This window comes from Ylistrum balloti, unplaced genomic scaffold (genome assembly GCF_031769215.1).
Source record: "Ylistrum balloti isolate Yb309-2 unplaced genomic scaffold, AGI_CSIRO_Ybal_v1 Utg371422, whole genome shotgun sequence".
In the NCBI taxonomy this organism is placed as follows: domain Eukaryota; kingdom Metazoa; phylum Mollusca; class Bivalvia; order Pectinida; family Pectinidae; genus Ylistrum; species Ylistrum balloti.
Window position 1 is genome coordinate 3206 of NW_026782747.1, and position 15679 is coordinate 18884.

The following is a 15679-nucleotide window of genomic DNA, read 5'->3' on the forward strand; positions in this document are numbered from 1 at the left end:
TGGAGCTACATACAGAATGTACACCAATAGAGCAATATTTTCAGTAAAAGCAGGTATTGCAAGCCATCTTATGCAGGAAGATTTTACTTTAGAATACCCGCGTGTAACATGGGATTTGGGGTTAGGTATAGGCTTTGATGTAGAGTTTCATATACATGATATCCTAGGTATAAGTGGAGGGGCACACGCAACGTTTTACCCCATTCATTTACTGGCAACAAACAATACCATCGATCTCAATCTAACAGGGGTAAACAACTATACATTGGAAACTCAATATTTCAATAATTGGGGCTTTAACGTTGCCACAGTGTGGTATTTCTAGTTTTGGAATTTGTTGATCTATCTTTTAAGCATTGCATTGCCCCCTGTGCCGATTTTTTCTACACATATATATTCAGCAACAAAAAGGAAGCAGAATTTATACACTCTCTAAACTGTGTTCTAGAGAACTACGGAAATTCTACGAATGTAATAGACATTATGATGTCTGAAAAGCACGAGCTCCGCAGTTTTCTATTTGACGACGCCTGTGTTTTGGCTAATTTTGATCCAGCAGCTAAGTCTTTGAAAGAAGTTGTGCTTTGCTATCCCGCCATATATGCGTTAGCAGTATTTCGTATGAGCCATCTTCTTTTTACACATGGGGAACATCTTGTTGCTCGTCTGCTTACGGAGCACGCACATAGCAAAACAGCTATCGATATACACCCAGGAGCCAGCATTGGAAGGCGTTTCTATCTTGATCACGGAACCGGCGTTGTCATTGGCGAAACTACAGTAATTCATGATAATGTAAGCCTATATCAAGGGGTAACATTAGGAGCAACAAAAGTAGCACACAGCTTGAAAAACACGAAACGACACCCCACTGTCGAAAAAAATGTTATCGTGTATTCTAACGCAACGATACTAGGAGGAGACACTGTTATCGGGCACGATAGCATTATTAACGGGAATGTGTTTCTTACTGAATCTGTCCCTCCGAATTCAGTAGTGTATGCATTACATGATATAACAATAAAGAAGAGAAGCATAAAACAATAACATGGCATACATATTAGTAGTAGAGGATGACACATTTATCTTAGATTTCTTGCATAAGGGGTTAAAAGAGGCAGGTCATTCAGTGGAGAAAACAAACAATGCTTTAGATGCAACAATGTATGTAGAAACTGTAGGTATAGAGCTAGCGATTGTGGATATTATGCTTAAAGGGGATATGGATGGCATTCATATGGTGGAGAGCTGGCGTAGAAAGAAAATACACACACCTGTTATCTTTTTAAGTGCACGAGACAGAGTAGAAGATAAAATTACTGGATTTAATGCAGGGGCAGATGATTATCTTAGCAAGCCTTTCTCTTTCTCTGAACTACTTGCACGGGTGAAAAGCTTACTGATGCGTATTGGTAAGGCTAGCGCAAGCAACGAACTGGTATATCATAATCTTGGGCTTGATTTAATGCGAAGAACAGTAATAAGGGAAGGTAAGACCATTGAGCTTCAACGAAGAGAATTTATGCTCTTACAGTATTTTATGGAAAACCCAGAACTTGTATTAGGAAAAAGCATGATTTTAGAGAGAATATGGGGTTACGACTTTGATCCTATGACAAATATAGTAGATGTTTTAGTATCCAGGCTGCGTTCAAAAGTTGACAAAGACTTTGATTGTCAACTCATACATACCAGCAGAGGTATTGGCTATGTTCTCAAAAAAAAATAGAACACATATACCCATTAAGCTCTTGATCCAAATTACAATAATTGTCCTTGTGGGTCATAGCCTTACTTTTCTTGTATTGCTTGTTAATATTTATAACCAATATTTAGGAGAGGAAGAAGCGTTTGCAAATAAGAAGCTCTTGAAGTATTGGGCCTTGATTTCTCACTTAACAAGCACCGCCGAGGAAGGGAGCGGCTTGAACACATCTATATTGAGAAGTGAGTATTACCGAGATATAAATAATAGCATTAATGTTTACGGATTAAGGATAGAGGATATACAAAAACAACCATTACTTTTTACATATCCATCTATATGGGAGCAGGGTGGGATAAGCAACGTAGATTTTTTCACTATTAATGATACATCAGCATTAGCAAGAATACAACTATTTGACGCTAACATAGGACAACGGACGCATTTTGTACTCTACACATTACGGAATCAGATGTATAACATAAAGCTGGTGTTATCTACAGAACAGCGAGATGAGTTTATAATGCGGATAACACAGAGCTCTATCCTTATCTTGCTTATAGTTCTGGTGTTCGGGTGGTGCATTGCATATGTAGTTCTCAATAGATTACTTCACCCCTTGCATAAGGTAAATCAGCTTGCAGAGCAAATTATTTCCCAGCAAGATATTGGGAAGCGCCTTTCTGTGTCCACAGGTGGAGAGTTTGTTCGGCTACAGCATAACATCAATAGAATGTTAGATGTTATTGAACAACAAGTAAACAGCCTACGTACCACAGCAATGAGCCTTGGGCATGATATACGGACACCACTGACACGTATTCTTAATTACTTAGAGTCGCGCCTCGAAGCCACTCAGAAGGAAGAAGTATCTCAAGTGCTGTCAAGTATACAATCTATTAAAACAGTGCAGAAAATCTCTAAACAGGCACTAGATCTTTCAGAAATAGAATCGGGAGCCATAAAGATACCCAAGACTCAAGTGAATCTGTATCAAGCTGTGGAGGGAGTAATTGATATGTATCGTTATATTACTGAAGAAAAAGAACAGTATTTACATCTAGATATTGATAAAAACGCCTTTGCATATGTTGATGAGGTGCGTATAAAGCAGCTTACAAGTAATTTATTAGAAAACGCTCACAAGTTTACCCCAAAGGGTAAAAGTATATTCTTTTCGATATATCAACATGATAATACAGTTATTATAAAAGTAGAAGATAGAGGTGTAGGGATAGCAGCAGAAGATTTACAGCATATTTGGATATCGACATGGAAGAAAAACAAGAACACAGATATACAGAAAGAGGGAGCGGGTTTTGGTCTTAGCATAGTGAGAAGTATTGCAAAAGCATACGGTGGGACCGTAGATGTGCAATCAGAGTTGGGAAAGGGCGCTACTTTTATTGTTACCTTCTCTATTACAAAAGTGTAATAATTACGTAAGCCTTATATAATTGTGCGTGTGGTATTATTAAGTTAAAGGAAGTTATCAAAAATCAAATTAAAGGAAGTTATCAAAAATCAAAAAGATATACAGGAGTTTGTATGAAGAGAGTATTTATATTTATATTATGCATGTGCATAGCTACGGTAGCGTTTCCCCAAAGCGATTTTCTTTTTGATCTTCAAGAGGATACAAGGAAAATAGCTCAAGATGTACTTCCTACTGTTGTGCAAATTGATGTTTCAAGTACTATCGAAGTAGGGCAACGAAGGAGTTTTTTCTTTTTCTTTAATAACCCCTTTAGGGAAAGAGAAAATGGAGACACGGAACCACCTAAACGAGAATTTAACCAGCAAGGATTAGGTTCGGGTGTTATTCTTAGAAAGAATAGACAAGACACGTACTATGTGATAACGAACGAGCATGTTATAAATAATGCTGACACCATAGCGATTACAACATACGAGGACAATACGTATGACGGAAAGGTTGTTGGTGTTGATGCAGGAAGGGATTTAGCTGTTTTATCGTTTGTGTCTGAGTATGATTATAAGACAGCAGAAATAGGAGATTCTGATGAACTAGAACCAGGAGACATAGTCTTTGCTGTAGGCAATCCCTATGGATTTCAATCTTCAATAACGTTTGGTATTATCAGTGCTCTTAATAGAGCCTCTAGAGGAGCAGGGGTGCTTACTGATTATATACAAACTGATGCAGCAGTAAATAGAGGGAACAGTGGTGGTCCTCTTATAAACATACAGGGTGAAGTTATAGGTATTAATACATGGATATACTCGGAAGGAGGAGGGGGAAACGAAGGGCTAAGCTTTGCTGTTCCCATCAATAATGCAATGATCAGTGTCAACTCGGTTATTGAGAAAGGGAGGGTTGACTATGGTTGGTTGGGAGTATATGTTGAAACAGCAAATAACAAGCAGGTGCCTTCCTTAGGACAGCAGAAAGGAGCCTTAGTGCTTGGTGTGTATTCTGACTCGCCCGCAGACAAGGCGGGGGTAAAACCAGGAGATATTATATATTCTGTTGAAAAAGCAGAGGTTACAACTCATAGCGAACTTATTACTGCAATTACCGCACACGCCCCTAATTATACAGTGGTAATTGACTTGTATCGAAGCTCCATCCCTCTAAGTCTCTCTATTCGATTAGGAGACAGAGAAAAAGAACAAAACGACACGAGTCTGCCATGGCCCGGGTTTAAGATAGCGGATATATCCAAGAGTATAAGAAAGAAAGTGCAGACGAGTGATGGGGTTATTATTACCAATGTGATACGAGAATCTGCCGCTTATACCTCAGGTCTGCGAGTGGGAGATGTGATAGAAAAGATTAACAACACAAAGATTCGCAACGCTAAGGAATTTTACTCTGTGCTTAATCTTGTAGATAAAGAAAAAGAAGCATTATTTAGACTTCGAAGAGATGACACAATGTTTACTATAGGTATAGTGAATAAGTAGTACAGCAACAGGACACACCGAGATAAGCACACCGCAACACAACAAGTGTGCTACAGGTGTGCAAACCACAGCAAGGTACACATGAGATATAATATCTCGATACGGAACAAAAGTCGTAAATCTAAGTATTGCAACATACTAAGTACTATAAGTAAGTAAGCACTTATAAGTAAGCACTAAAGTACTATATGATGTTTTTTTGTGAAGCTAGCCAATGTTCCGCATCGAGAGCTGCCATGCAACCACTCCCCGCAGCAGTAATAGCTTGTCGGTAGTGAGCGTCTTGAACATCACCACAGGCGAATACACCCTCAACAGAGCACTGTGTGTTATGTGTGGTTACTATGTACTGTGCAGCATCAAGTGTGAGTTGCCCAGCAAGAAAGGAACTGTTGGGACTATGCCCAATTGCATAGAACAACCCACTTACAGGTAGTTGCCGTTCCTTGCCATCCTTTTTTTGAAAGAGCGTAACTGATTCTAAAGTGCCACGTAGCCCCTCTCCCCCATGAGCTTCCTTTACTTCAGTTCCCCAGAGAATTTCAATTTTAGGGTGCTGTAGCACCCGATCTTGCATCTCTTTTGATGCTCGAAGTTCATTTCTCCGAACAGCCATATAGACTTTAGAGCCAAATTTAGTAAGAAAATACGCCTCTTCACATGCAGAATCCCCCCCACCTACCACTAAAAGTTCTTTATTGCGAAAAATAGGGAGTGCAGCATCACATATTGCGCAGGCAGATATTCCCTTGTCCCAGTACTTATCTTCTCCGGGGATACCCATTCTTTTTGCTATTGCTCCACTGGCAATAATAATACTGTGAGCTTTAAGCGATCGAGCATTACTTGACACCGTAAATGGTCTTGTCTTAAGATCAACCGATTCCACTGTTTCTATAAACACTGTAGTTCCAAAGCGTTCAGCTTGCTCTTGCATTAACACCATGAGTTCTGGACCATCAATCCCCTTAGGGAAACCAGGAAAATTTTCTACGATAGAAGTGCTTGTAAGCTGACCGCCAGCAGCGATACCCCCTGCCATCCATCCCGCAAATAACACAGGCTCTAACCTTGCTCTTGCTGCATATAGTGCTGCTGTATATCCTGCAGGACCGCTTCCTATAATAATCAATGCATGGATCTTTGTACTGCTCATATGCCTAGTATATCACACTAGAAATACACTACTTTCTATATAAACAAGCAAGATTGTGATTTTATATAAAATATACGTATGGGATATAATTTAGTGTACCACCCTCACGAAACTTTGAGAAAGAAGTCTCAGAAGGTGCAGCGTTTTAACAAAGAACTACATACCTTACTCGCAGGTATGAAGTGCGTGCTTGAAGAAAAAAAAGGCTGTGGATTAGCGGCTACACAACTAGACTGCATGCAGAGGTGTTTTCTAGTGAAATTCGAAGAGACTCTGCATACATTTATTAATCCAGAAATTACATATCTAAGCAAAAGCACAATATACTACGAAGAGGGTTGCCTAAGTATCCCCGGTGTCTATGCCCATGTAGAACGCCCAAAGGTAGTACATGTTCGTGCTCAGAAGGAAGACGGTGAGTACTTTGAAATAGAAACAGATACATTCTTGGGGAGAATTATCCTCCATGAATTTGATCATATGGAGGGGGTTTTGTTTATCGATCATCTCCCTAAAGGCATGAGAAGGAAGCTGTTACTAGAATATGAAGCATTACAAAGGGAATGGGGAGTAGAGAGAATACAAAAACAATGAGAGTGCTTTTCTCAGGCTCCACTCATTTCTCACTTCCCTCTTTGGAGGCTCTTGTGTCCACTTCAGATGTTGTTGCTGTCCTTACCCGAGAGGATAAGCCCGCAGGGAGGCATAAACAACTACATGCCACCCCAGTAAAACTCTACGCCCAGTCTGTGGGCATACCATGCATTACACCAGAAAAACTAGACTCGCATTGTCGAGAACAGATAGCAAGATACACCCCCGAATGCATGATTTGCGCAGCATACGGGAAATTCTTTGGCGAAAAATTTCTTTCACTTTTTCCCAAGGGTTCTGTTAATATTCATCCCTCCCTCTTACCGAGACATAGAGGGGCAACACCTATACTCGCAGCATTACTTGCCAACGATGCCAGTACTGGGGTAAGTGTGCAAAAAATAGCAGCAGCAATGGATGAGGGGGATATTATACTACAGTCAACACGCAATATCCGTCCTGATCACACCTACCACAGCCTTACGGAGGAACTCGCAAGCGACTCAGCCCAGCTTGTAAAACAATTGATACCACGTTATGATACGTGCTATGCCCTTGCTCAACAGCAAAACGCACAGAACGCTACCTACACTTTGAAATATAATTCCCGGTACGGGTTTTTGCAGGGATGGGAAAGTGCAGAGCAGATAGTGCTTTTGAGCAGGGCGTATGTACAGCCGTTGTCTGGGGTAAAGGTGCATTTTAAGTCTGCTGTAGTTAAGATATGGCGTGCAGTATTAGTGCCAGAGAAAGCACGTATTGCATGCACACACACAAGTAGCGATTCTGCACCCGGGACAGTCTTAGGAGTACATAATGACTATGGTATTATAGTAAGTACAGTAAGAGGTAGCTTTGCAATTCAAGAATTGCAGCTTGAACATAGAAAAAAACTAAAGTGGAAAGAATTTATTCAAGGAAACAAAGATATTATTGGAGTGAAAATATATTAACATGGACACGGAACATTTCATTACGAGTGAGTTAGACAGCACAGATCTGCGTTCTCGAACAAAGACCTCAAAAATACTACAAAAAATATTCCAGCTTACACGTATCGTATTTATATACTGGTTAGTTATTGCTGTGGTGGCTTTTGTAAGTTATCTTATTTTTTATTACAAACCTAAAACTGTAGTAGTTCCTGATTTAGTAGGCATGCAGTTGGTAGAGGGAATACTTGAATTGCAACAAAGAAATTTACTTGTAAAGATTTCAGAGCAAAGTTCAAGCACTTCAAAAATACAAAGGGAAATACTCTCGCAAGATCCTAAACCAGGCATTAGTGTGAGGGAAAACAGGATGATACAATTAGTGGTAGACAAAGGAAAGCAGGTACAAGCAATACCACGTCTCTTAGGAAAAACACTTACAGATATTAGAGAAAATACAGTTGTATCTTCTGATGGTTTGGATACATATTTTAGCATAGGATATATAAGCAAGATGTTTGATGAAAGCCCGGTCGGGACAGTGCTAGGTCAATACCCACCTCAAGGGACAAAACTGGGCAATGAATTTGTTACCATGAGAGTGGTAGTGAGTAGAGGGAGTGGTACCTTTGAAGAGAGCATGCCAGATATGTTAGGTCTCCCCTTTGAAGACTTTTTTCCTATTATCGAAGCACATTCCCCATCATTTATTTTCTATTTTGTGGAAGATACGCAATTCATACTAGAAACTGAAACAGAGGGAGATACACTCATTGCAGGTTTGATTTTAGAACAAGTTCCTGTTCCAGACGAAAGCATTATAAGTAGCAATACAATGTATATTGGAATACGAGAGAACATGGTGCTAAATCAGGAACTATCTGAAGAGGAGGCGGAGGCACTCGATACGACAGAATATCGCAGAGTAGGAATAATGGAGCTTCCTCTTACCGAGTACGAATATGACCATGAAATTACCATATATATAACACCAGCAAGCACCAGCGGAGTAAGAGCAATAAAGAGGCAGTATTTGAAATTTCTTTCCCGCGGAGGAAACATAGCTATTCCATATTATATACAACCAGGCGATAAGTATACAGTTGAGCGGTTTGGAATCGAGGTGTGGTCTCGTACAATACCAAATAATACGTAAGGAGAGGTGATGTTTGAAGAAGTGGATCTCCACGGAAACTTTCCCGAAATGGAGAAAAAGATACTTGCCTTTTGGAAAGAAAAAAAGATATTTCAGAAATCGATAGAGAAAAACGCCGGCAGGGAGGAATTTGTGTTTTATGATGGGCCCCCATTTGCCACAGGCCTCCCCCATTTTGGTCATTTCGTGCCCGGAACAGTAAAAGACATTATTCCACGTTATCAGACAATGAAAGGAAAATGTGTACAGAGAAGATTCGGCTGGGATTGTCATGGGTTACCAGTGGAATATGAAGTAGAAAAGGAGATAGGAGTTTCAGGCAAGAAAGACATTGAAGTATTTGGTATAGCTGCGTTTAACGAGCGTTGTAGAAACATAGTTCTCCGCTACACCTCAGAGTGGAGAAAGATTATCGAACGTTTAGGGAGATGGGTGGATTTTGACAATGATTATAAAACTATGGATAAGCACTATATGGAATCGATATGGTGGGTTTTCAAGACGTTGTGGGAGAAGGGATACATTTATAAAGGACACTACATACTTCCTTACAGCCCCACACTATCTACACCCCTGTCTAATTTCGAGGTAAACCTTGGAGGGTATCAAGAAGTGCACGATCCTTCGCTTACGGTAAAGTTTAAGATAGCAGACACTCATAATGAGTTCTTTCTTGCATGGACAACCACCCCATGGACATTAATTTCCAATCAAGGACTAGCGCTAGGAGAGGACATAGACTATGTAAAAGTAAAAGACGCAGACGAGTGCTACATATTAGCAGAACAACGTCTCACGCATTATTATTCCTCTGAGTCAGAGTATCAGATAGTAAAACGATACAAAGGAAAAGACTTGGAAGGGATGAAATACGTGCCCTTATATGATTATTTTAAGAACCAGGAAAAGCAGGGAGCGTTCCGTGTACACGTAGCTGATTTTGTAAGCCTAGAAGATGGAACCGGCATAGTGCATATGGCCGGTGGCTTCGGCGAGGATGATTATATTGTGCTTTGTAAAAAAGCTGGAATACCAGTAGCATGCCCAGTAGACAGTGAATGTAAGTTTACATCAGAAATACCCGAGTACGAGGGGGTTTTTGTTCGTGATGCCAACTCGGACATTATTAAAGAACTCAAGAAGCAAAAAAAAATAATACGCCACGAACAATATCTTCATAGGTACCCATTTTGTTATCGCACAAAGACACCGCTTATCTACAGAGCAGTAAGCTCGTGGTTTGTTGATATTGCGAAGATTAAAGAAAAAATGGAAGCAGCAAACAGCACCATTAACTGGCATCCCGAGCACCTTAAATATGGGCGGTTTGGCAAATGGTTAGAGAACGCACAAGAATGGGCAATTTCTCGTAATAGATACTGGGGTAATCCACTCCCTGTATGGATGAACGAGGACGAATCGTGCGTTGAGGTTATTGGTTCTATAGAAGAATTAGAAAAAAAATCAGGCAGTAAGGTCGACGATCTCCATAAAGATAAAATAGACCATCTTACTTGGGAGACCCCAAACAAAAAGGGAATAATGCGAAGGGTTCCAGAGGTACTGGATTGTTGGTTCGAATCAGGAGCTATGCCTTACGCATACAATCACTACCCATTTGAAAATAAAGCAAATTTTGAAAAAAATTTTCCTGCAGATTTTGTAAGTGAGGGCTTAGATCAGACAAGAGGGTGGTTCTATACACTTACAGTCCTAGCATCAGCCCTATTTGATACAGCAGCATTCAACAACGTAATTGTAAACGGTCTCGTGCTAGCAGAAGACGGAAAAAAGATGAGTAAATCAGAGAGAAATTTTACGGACCCGGTAAAAGTTATCGATGCATTTGGAGCAGATGCACTACGTTTATTTCTTATCAATTCATCAGTGCTCAAAGCAGAAGATCTTCGTTATTCAGATGATAGTGTAAAGGAGGAAATAAAACGTTTCATACTTCCATTATGGAGTGCGTATAGTTTTTTTATTACATACGCTCGCATTGATAACGTAAGACCTAGAAACCTCGATCTTATAGAACCCGAGAACCCACTTGATCAATGGGTACTCTCTGAGCTGTCCTATTTAGTAGAGCATGTTGACACGTACTTAGGAACGTATGAGATACTTTCAGCACTGCAGGAAATGTATGAATTTGTAGATAAGCTTAATAACTGGTATATCAGACGCTCACGTAGGAGGTTTTGGAAAAGCGAAAATGATAAAGATAAGATAGAGGGATATGAGACTCTATACAGAGTGATTATGTATTTCATTACTCTTATCGCCCCAATCACCCCCTTTATCAGTGAAGTGATATATAGGAATCTTAGAACCGATACCATGCCAGAATCAATACACCTCTGTGATTTTCCTGTGGCAATCTTCCAACGAAATCATAGTTTAGAAAAAAGAATGAGTGTATTACGAAAAGCTGTATTTCTAGGTCGCGGGATTCGCAGTCTTCATCAGTTAAAAATAGGCAACCACTTAGTACACTTCATATAGCCACAAAAGACAAAGAAGAAGAAGACGCTCTGCGTGAAATGGAAGGTATATTGAAGGAAGAATTAAATGTAAAGCAGGTTCTCGTGAGCCAGAATGAGGAGCATTTAGTTACGTATACTATTAAAGCAAATTTTAAGGTCTTAGGTAGCACACTAGGGGCAAAGATGAAGCAAGCTTCCCAGTTTATTTCGAGCCTCAATGTGGATCAGATTGTAAGATTATTGGAGGGGAAAACACTCATTGTAGAAGTAGAAGGTCAAGAAATTGAACTGAACAAAGACAGCGTGGTTATTAATAGAAAGGAAAAGGACAATCTTAAAGTACTAAACGATGGAACAATGACAGTAGCATTAGACCCTAATATAAGCACAGAGTTATTACAAGAAGGAATAGTAAGAGATATTGTACGTAATGTACAAATAGCAAGAAGAAACATCGGTTTAGCAATTAGCGATAGAATCCACTTAGAAATTTGCACCGACAATGAAACAATTACACACTCTGTAGATGGGTTTATGAGTTATCTTAAAGAAGAAACGTTATCTAAGGAGGTCCTTGTCTCTGAGTTAAGAAAAGATGGTGCTGTGCATAATTGTATTGTTAACAACAATACAATACAATTACATATAGTGAAGATCTAAGCATGAAAAATCAGAAGACCCTTTCCTGTAAACACAACGTATTTCTACTGATAGTTATGTCTATACTATATACAGCGTGTGCAAGTAACCAAAACATAGAAGAGAGCAGTGAGGAGGATAGCGGGGATGCAGTGGCTGTGGTAAGTGATGTCCAGGAATTCACTGAATATCCATACTATTCTGGTTTTACGCTTTTCTCGGCTATTAGAGATTCATTTATGATAGAAAAGATTCTTAGCCCTCTGCTTCCACAGGGTATTGCTAGAACTATCTTGCTCCCACGCGTTCGCTTTATTAAGATAAATATCTTACAAGATAAGTTTGTGTTCTTTGTTGGGCTAGAAAGCGACAGCCTCAAGCAAAGCATATTAGATTTTGGGATATTAGAGCAGGTAAACGAGCAACTATTTTCTCTTAGAGACAGTAGTATAGAGAGTGTTTTGTTTGATATGCAATACCATGCGACCATTGGAATTACTAACATTCATTATGAAAACTACAAGCGTTTGCGTTTTGATTGGGTGCCAGATGAGTTTCTTTCTTCCTTTATTACAGAAGAGAATAATTTTTGGATTTGGAGCACAAGTTTCGATTTTGTAGATGAGTTTTCGTTTGAGGATAGATATCTTGCTGAATGGGGTTTTGTAAGTTCTCAGGGCTATGATGAGAACAAACATGCTATCTCAAGCATTGTACTGCCTTACTCAGGAAAGAAAAGAGATGTAACCTTCTTCAAAATGCTACTTCCTAACATGTTTAGTTTTCTTGAAGTGGAGCAGGATAGCGATCTCTCTGAAACTCTCCCACATGTAAGAACTGTAGACGCACGTATTGTTATCGAAGCTATACCCGTACCTTTAGTGCTAATAGAGAACTACATTACACCAAGTATTTTTTCTTTACAACGAGATGATACTGATAATTGATTACGGCGCAGGAAACATGACCTCGGTACGTAATAGCCTTGCACATCTTATGTATGATTGCTATGTAAGTTCGGAGCCAAGGGATATACAGCGGTGCACAAAAATTATCCTTCCCGGAGTAGGTGATGGTTCGTTTATGATGAAAAGCTTAGAAAGCTTAGGGTTAGTAGAACCATTGCTAGAATGGATGCATAACGGCAACCCCCTTTTAGGTATTTGTGTGGGAGCGCAGGTTTTACTTTCTTATACAGAAGAAGGACAGAAACAGTGCTTTGATGTTATGAAGGGGGCGTGTAAAAAATTCCATACACAGAACAGCGAATTTAAAATTCCACATATTGGGTGGAATGAATTGGAGATACAGACAGAGCAATGCCCTCTCTTTACCCATATAGAGAACAAAACTCCCATGTACTTTGTGCATTCATTCTACTTGCAACCCGACGAGGAGGCTGTTATCTTGGCAAAGACAGAATATATACAGAATTTTGCATCTGTTATAGGTAAAGGTTCGGCCATAGGACTGCAATTCCATCCAGAGAAATCAGGAAAGGCGGGGCTGAGAATACTAGATAACTTTCTTAGATACTACTAATTTGCTACAATAAAAACACGAGCATTGATGCATATGATAAAGAAAAGAGTAATAGTATGCCTAGATGTAAGAGATGCAAAAGTAACAAAAGGGGTGCGCTTTAAGAATAATAAAGATATAGGCGATCCAGTACTCCTTGCACAACATTACTATGAAACCGGGGCAGATGAGCTTGTGCTATACGATATTACTGCATCTTCAGAGCATAGAGGAATAATGATCGATGTGGTGAAACGCGTTGCCCAGAATATTTTTATTCCCTTTTCGGTTGGAGGGGGGGTGAGATCTGTCTATGACATGTCTTTATTACTTGCTGCTGGCGCAGAAAAGATTAGTGTAAACAGCGCAGCGGTACACAACCCTTCTATTATCGATAATGGAGCGAAGAAGTTTGGCAATCAGTGCATAGTGCTTGGTATGGATGCGTTAGCAGACCCAAGCATGCCTAGTGGGTACAGGGTATTGATTAAGGGGGGGAGAGAGAAGACAGAGAAAGATGTACGTGCATGGGCAATAGAAGCAGTAGAGAGGGGCGCAGGCGAGATAGTACTTAATAGCATTGATGCAGACGGGACTCGTCAAGGATACGAATGTACTTTGGTAAAGATGATTTCTGAGGCTGTAACAGTACCCGTCGTTGCTTCTGGGGGGGCTGGAACCCCTCAGGATCTTGTAGAAGTATTTCGTAAAGGAAGAGCCGACGCCGCACTGGTAGCATCGATGCTGCATTACGGTCACTACACTGTGAGTCAAATAAAAGATGTGCTTGCACGGGCATGCATAGATGTAAGAAAATAAATTGCAATACAGCAATAAGGAGAAAACAATGCCATTATACGATTATTACTGCTCCAGTTGTGATACAACAATAGAGATATTTCACTCAATGAACGAGGAAGTAAAGAAGCAGTGCAGCACCTGTGGTAAACCATCGCTACAACGTTTGGTATCAAAGAGTGCTGGAGTAATATTTAAGGGAAGTGGTTTCTATGTGAATGACAGCAAAGCAAAGCCTAGTGCTAGCGTACAAGGAAGCAGCAAAGACACGGCCTCTTCTAAAGAACAAGACTCTAAGGCAAAAGAAGCAAGTACATCAGAAACTAGCACGAATAGTAGTTCAGTTTCCTCTTCGTCCCCCACAAAGAAAAGTGCTGTAGATTCGTAACATCACAGGAAGGATGCTGATATCAATACACACAAAGATGACATAAGAAGCAACAGACAAGAACACACATTTTTTATTAAAGATTTCCATACAGAAAATGGAGAAGTGATCGAGAATTTCCATCTCTTCTATACAAGTTATGGATATCTCAATAAGAAAAGGGATAACGTAGTATGGTTTATACATCCGCTTACCTCTACCAGCGACCCCATGCAGTGGTGGGGCGGAGTTGTTGGTCTAGGACATATCTTTGATCCGCAGAGGTATTTTATTATATGTGTTAATAACCCCGGATCCCCCTACGGATCCACTTCACCGCTCGATATAAACCCCCGTAGTGCAAAACCGTACTACCATGATTTTCCCACGCTTACCATAAGAGATGTAGTACAGTCCTTTGAAGTACTGCGGGAGGCACTGCACATTGATGTCGTACGAATAGCATGTGGAGCTTCTATGGGGGGGCAAATTCTGTACCAGTGGCTCTGCAGTTACCCCAGTGCTATCTCCAGTGCCATTATTATTGCAGCAAGCCCCGTTATATCGACATGGATGTTGGCTTCTCACCATATACAGCTACAGAGTATTTATGCCGATCCTACATGGAAAGAAAGACACCCAGATGCAGGCAAGCAGGGAATGAAAACAGCTAGAGAAATAGCCTTCCTTTCTTTTCGTTCTCCTATTATTTTTCAGCTGTTTCAGAACGTAAAAATGCAATTATCAAACTCTGCGGACGAGCAGGGTTTTATAGAGCATGTAAAGCAAAAAAGCCCACAAGTAATTACAACAGAGTATTTAGATTATCAAGGAAGTAAATTCATTGAGCGTTTTAATGTGTTTTCTTTTATACGATTGATAGAAATGATGAACAGCCACACTGTATGCACTGCACATACATCAATAGAAGAAGCCCTCTCCCGTATTCAGTCAAACGTATAAAGATAGGGATAGATTCTGATTTATTGTTCTATCCAATGGAAGTGAAGTCAGTGCTTCCTTTTATCAACAGAGTGCAGTATAGGGAGATTAGTTCGGTTTACGGACACGATGCTTTTCTGGTAGAGTATAAGCAGATTGAAGATATTATCAGTGATTATCTCCACCAGATAGATGATTACCACCTTCATTTTTTATAATCGAGCTATAATAATAAGTGTGAAATAATGTAAATAAGTATGAATATACAACTTACAGATAGTTTAGAAGATTATATAGAGACTATATATTATATATGCAGAAGAAAAAATTCGGCACGTCCATCTGAAATAGCAGAATATCTTAATGTAAAACGTTTGTCAGTTACTCGTGCTTTGCAACATCTTAGTATGTTAGGGGTTGTAAGTTACACAAGGTATAGGAGAGTGCTACTTACA

The 15679-nt window shown here is 39.9% G+C and overlaps 8 protein-coding genes across 8 annotated transcripts; 7 read left to right on the forward strand and 1 right to left on the reverse strand.

Moving 5' to 3' along the window:
• Nucleotides 1-3283: 3283 nt before the first annotated feature.
• LOC132562455 (probable periplasmic serine endoprotease DegP-like) lies at nucleotides 3284-4633 on the forward strand. Its single transcript, XM_060227196.1, has one exon. The coding sequence runs from the start codon at nucleotides 3284-3286 to the stop codon at nucleotides 4631-4633; it is 1350 nt and encodes a 449-aa protein (XP_060083179.1).
• A 184-nt stretch (nucleotides 4634-4817) lies between these two features.
• Nucleotides 4818-5789, reverse strand: LOC132562462 (thioredoxin reductase-like). The gene has a single exon (XM_060227205.1). It carries the CDS (start codon nucleotides 5787-5789, stop codon nucleotides 4818-4820), a length of 972 nt encoding a protein of 323 aa, XP_060083188.1.
• Nucleotides 5790-5867: 78 nt separating this feature from the next.
• LOC132562456 (peptide deformylase-like) lies at nucleotides 5868-6383 on the forward strand. Its single transcript, XM_060227197.1, has one exon. It carries the CDS (start codon nucleotides 5868-5870, stop codon nucleotides 6381-6383), a length of 516 nt encoding a protein of 171 aa, XP_060083180.1.
• Nucleotides 6380-7336, forward strand: LOC132562457 (methionyl-tRNA formyltransferase-like). Its single transcript, XM_060227198.1, has one exon. It carries the CDS (start codon nucleotides 6380-6382, stop codon nucleotides 7334-7336), a length of 957 nt encoding a protein of 318 aa, XP_060083181.1.
• Nucleotides 7337-7541: 205 nt separating this feature from the next.
• LOC132562458 (uncharacterized protein BB_0063-like) lies at nucleotides 7542-8471 on the forward strand. Its single transcript, XM_060227200.1, has one exon. It carries the CDS (start codon nucleotides 7542-7544, stop codon nucleotides 8469-8471), a length of 930 nt encoding a protein of 309 aa, XP_060083183.1.
• Nucleotides 8472-8480: 9 nt separating this feature from the next.
• Nucleotides 8481-13138, forward strand: LOC132562459 (isoleucine--tRNA ligase-like). The gene is made up of 4 exons (XM_060227201.1): nucleotides 8481-10645; nucleotides 10915-11384; nucleotides 11693-12505; nucleotides 12795-13138. The coding sequence occupies exons 1-4, from the start codon at nucleotides 8481-8483 to the stop codon at nucleotides 13136-13138; spliced, it is 3792 nt and encodes a 1263-aa protein (XP_060083184.1).
• Nucleotides 13139-13171: 33 nt separating this feature from the next.
• Nucleotides 13172-13936, forward strand: LOC132562460 (imidazole glycerol phosphate synthase subunit HisF-like). The gene has a single exon (XM_060227202.1). The coding sequence runs from the start codon at nucleotides 13172-13174 to the stop codon at nucleotides 13934-13936; it is 765 nt and encodes a 254-aa protein (XP_060083185.1).
• Nucleotides 13937-14024: 88 nt separating this feature from the next.
• On the forward strand, nucleotides 14025-14931 carry LOC132562461 (homoserine O-acetyltransferase-like; the record flags this gene model as incomplete). Its single annotated transcript, XM_060227204.1, has 2 exons — nucleotides 14025-14226; nucleotides 14386-14931. Coding segments are annotated over exons 1-2 (748 nt in total), but the record flags the coding sequence as incomplete, so codon positions are not given.
• Between the last annotated feature and the right edge of the window lie 748 nt (nucleotides 14932-15679).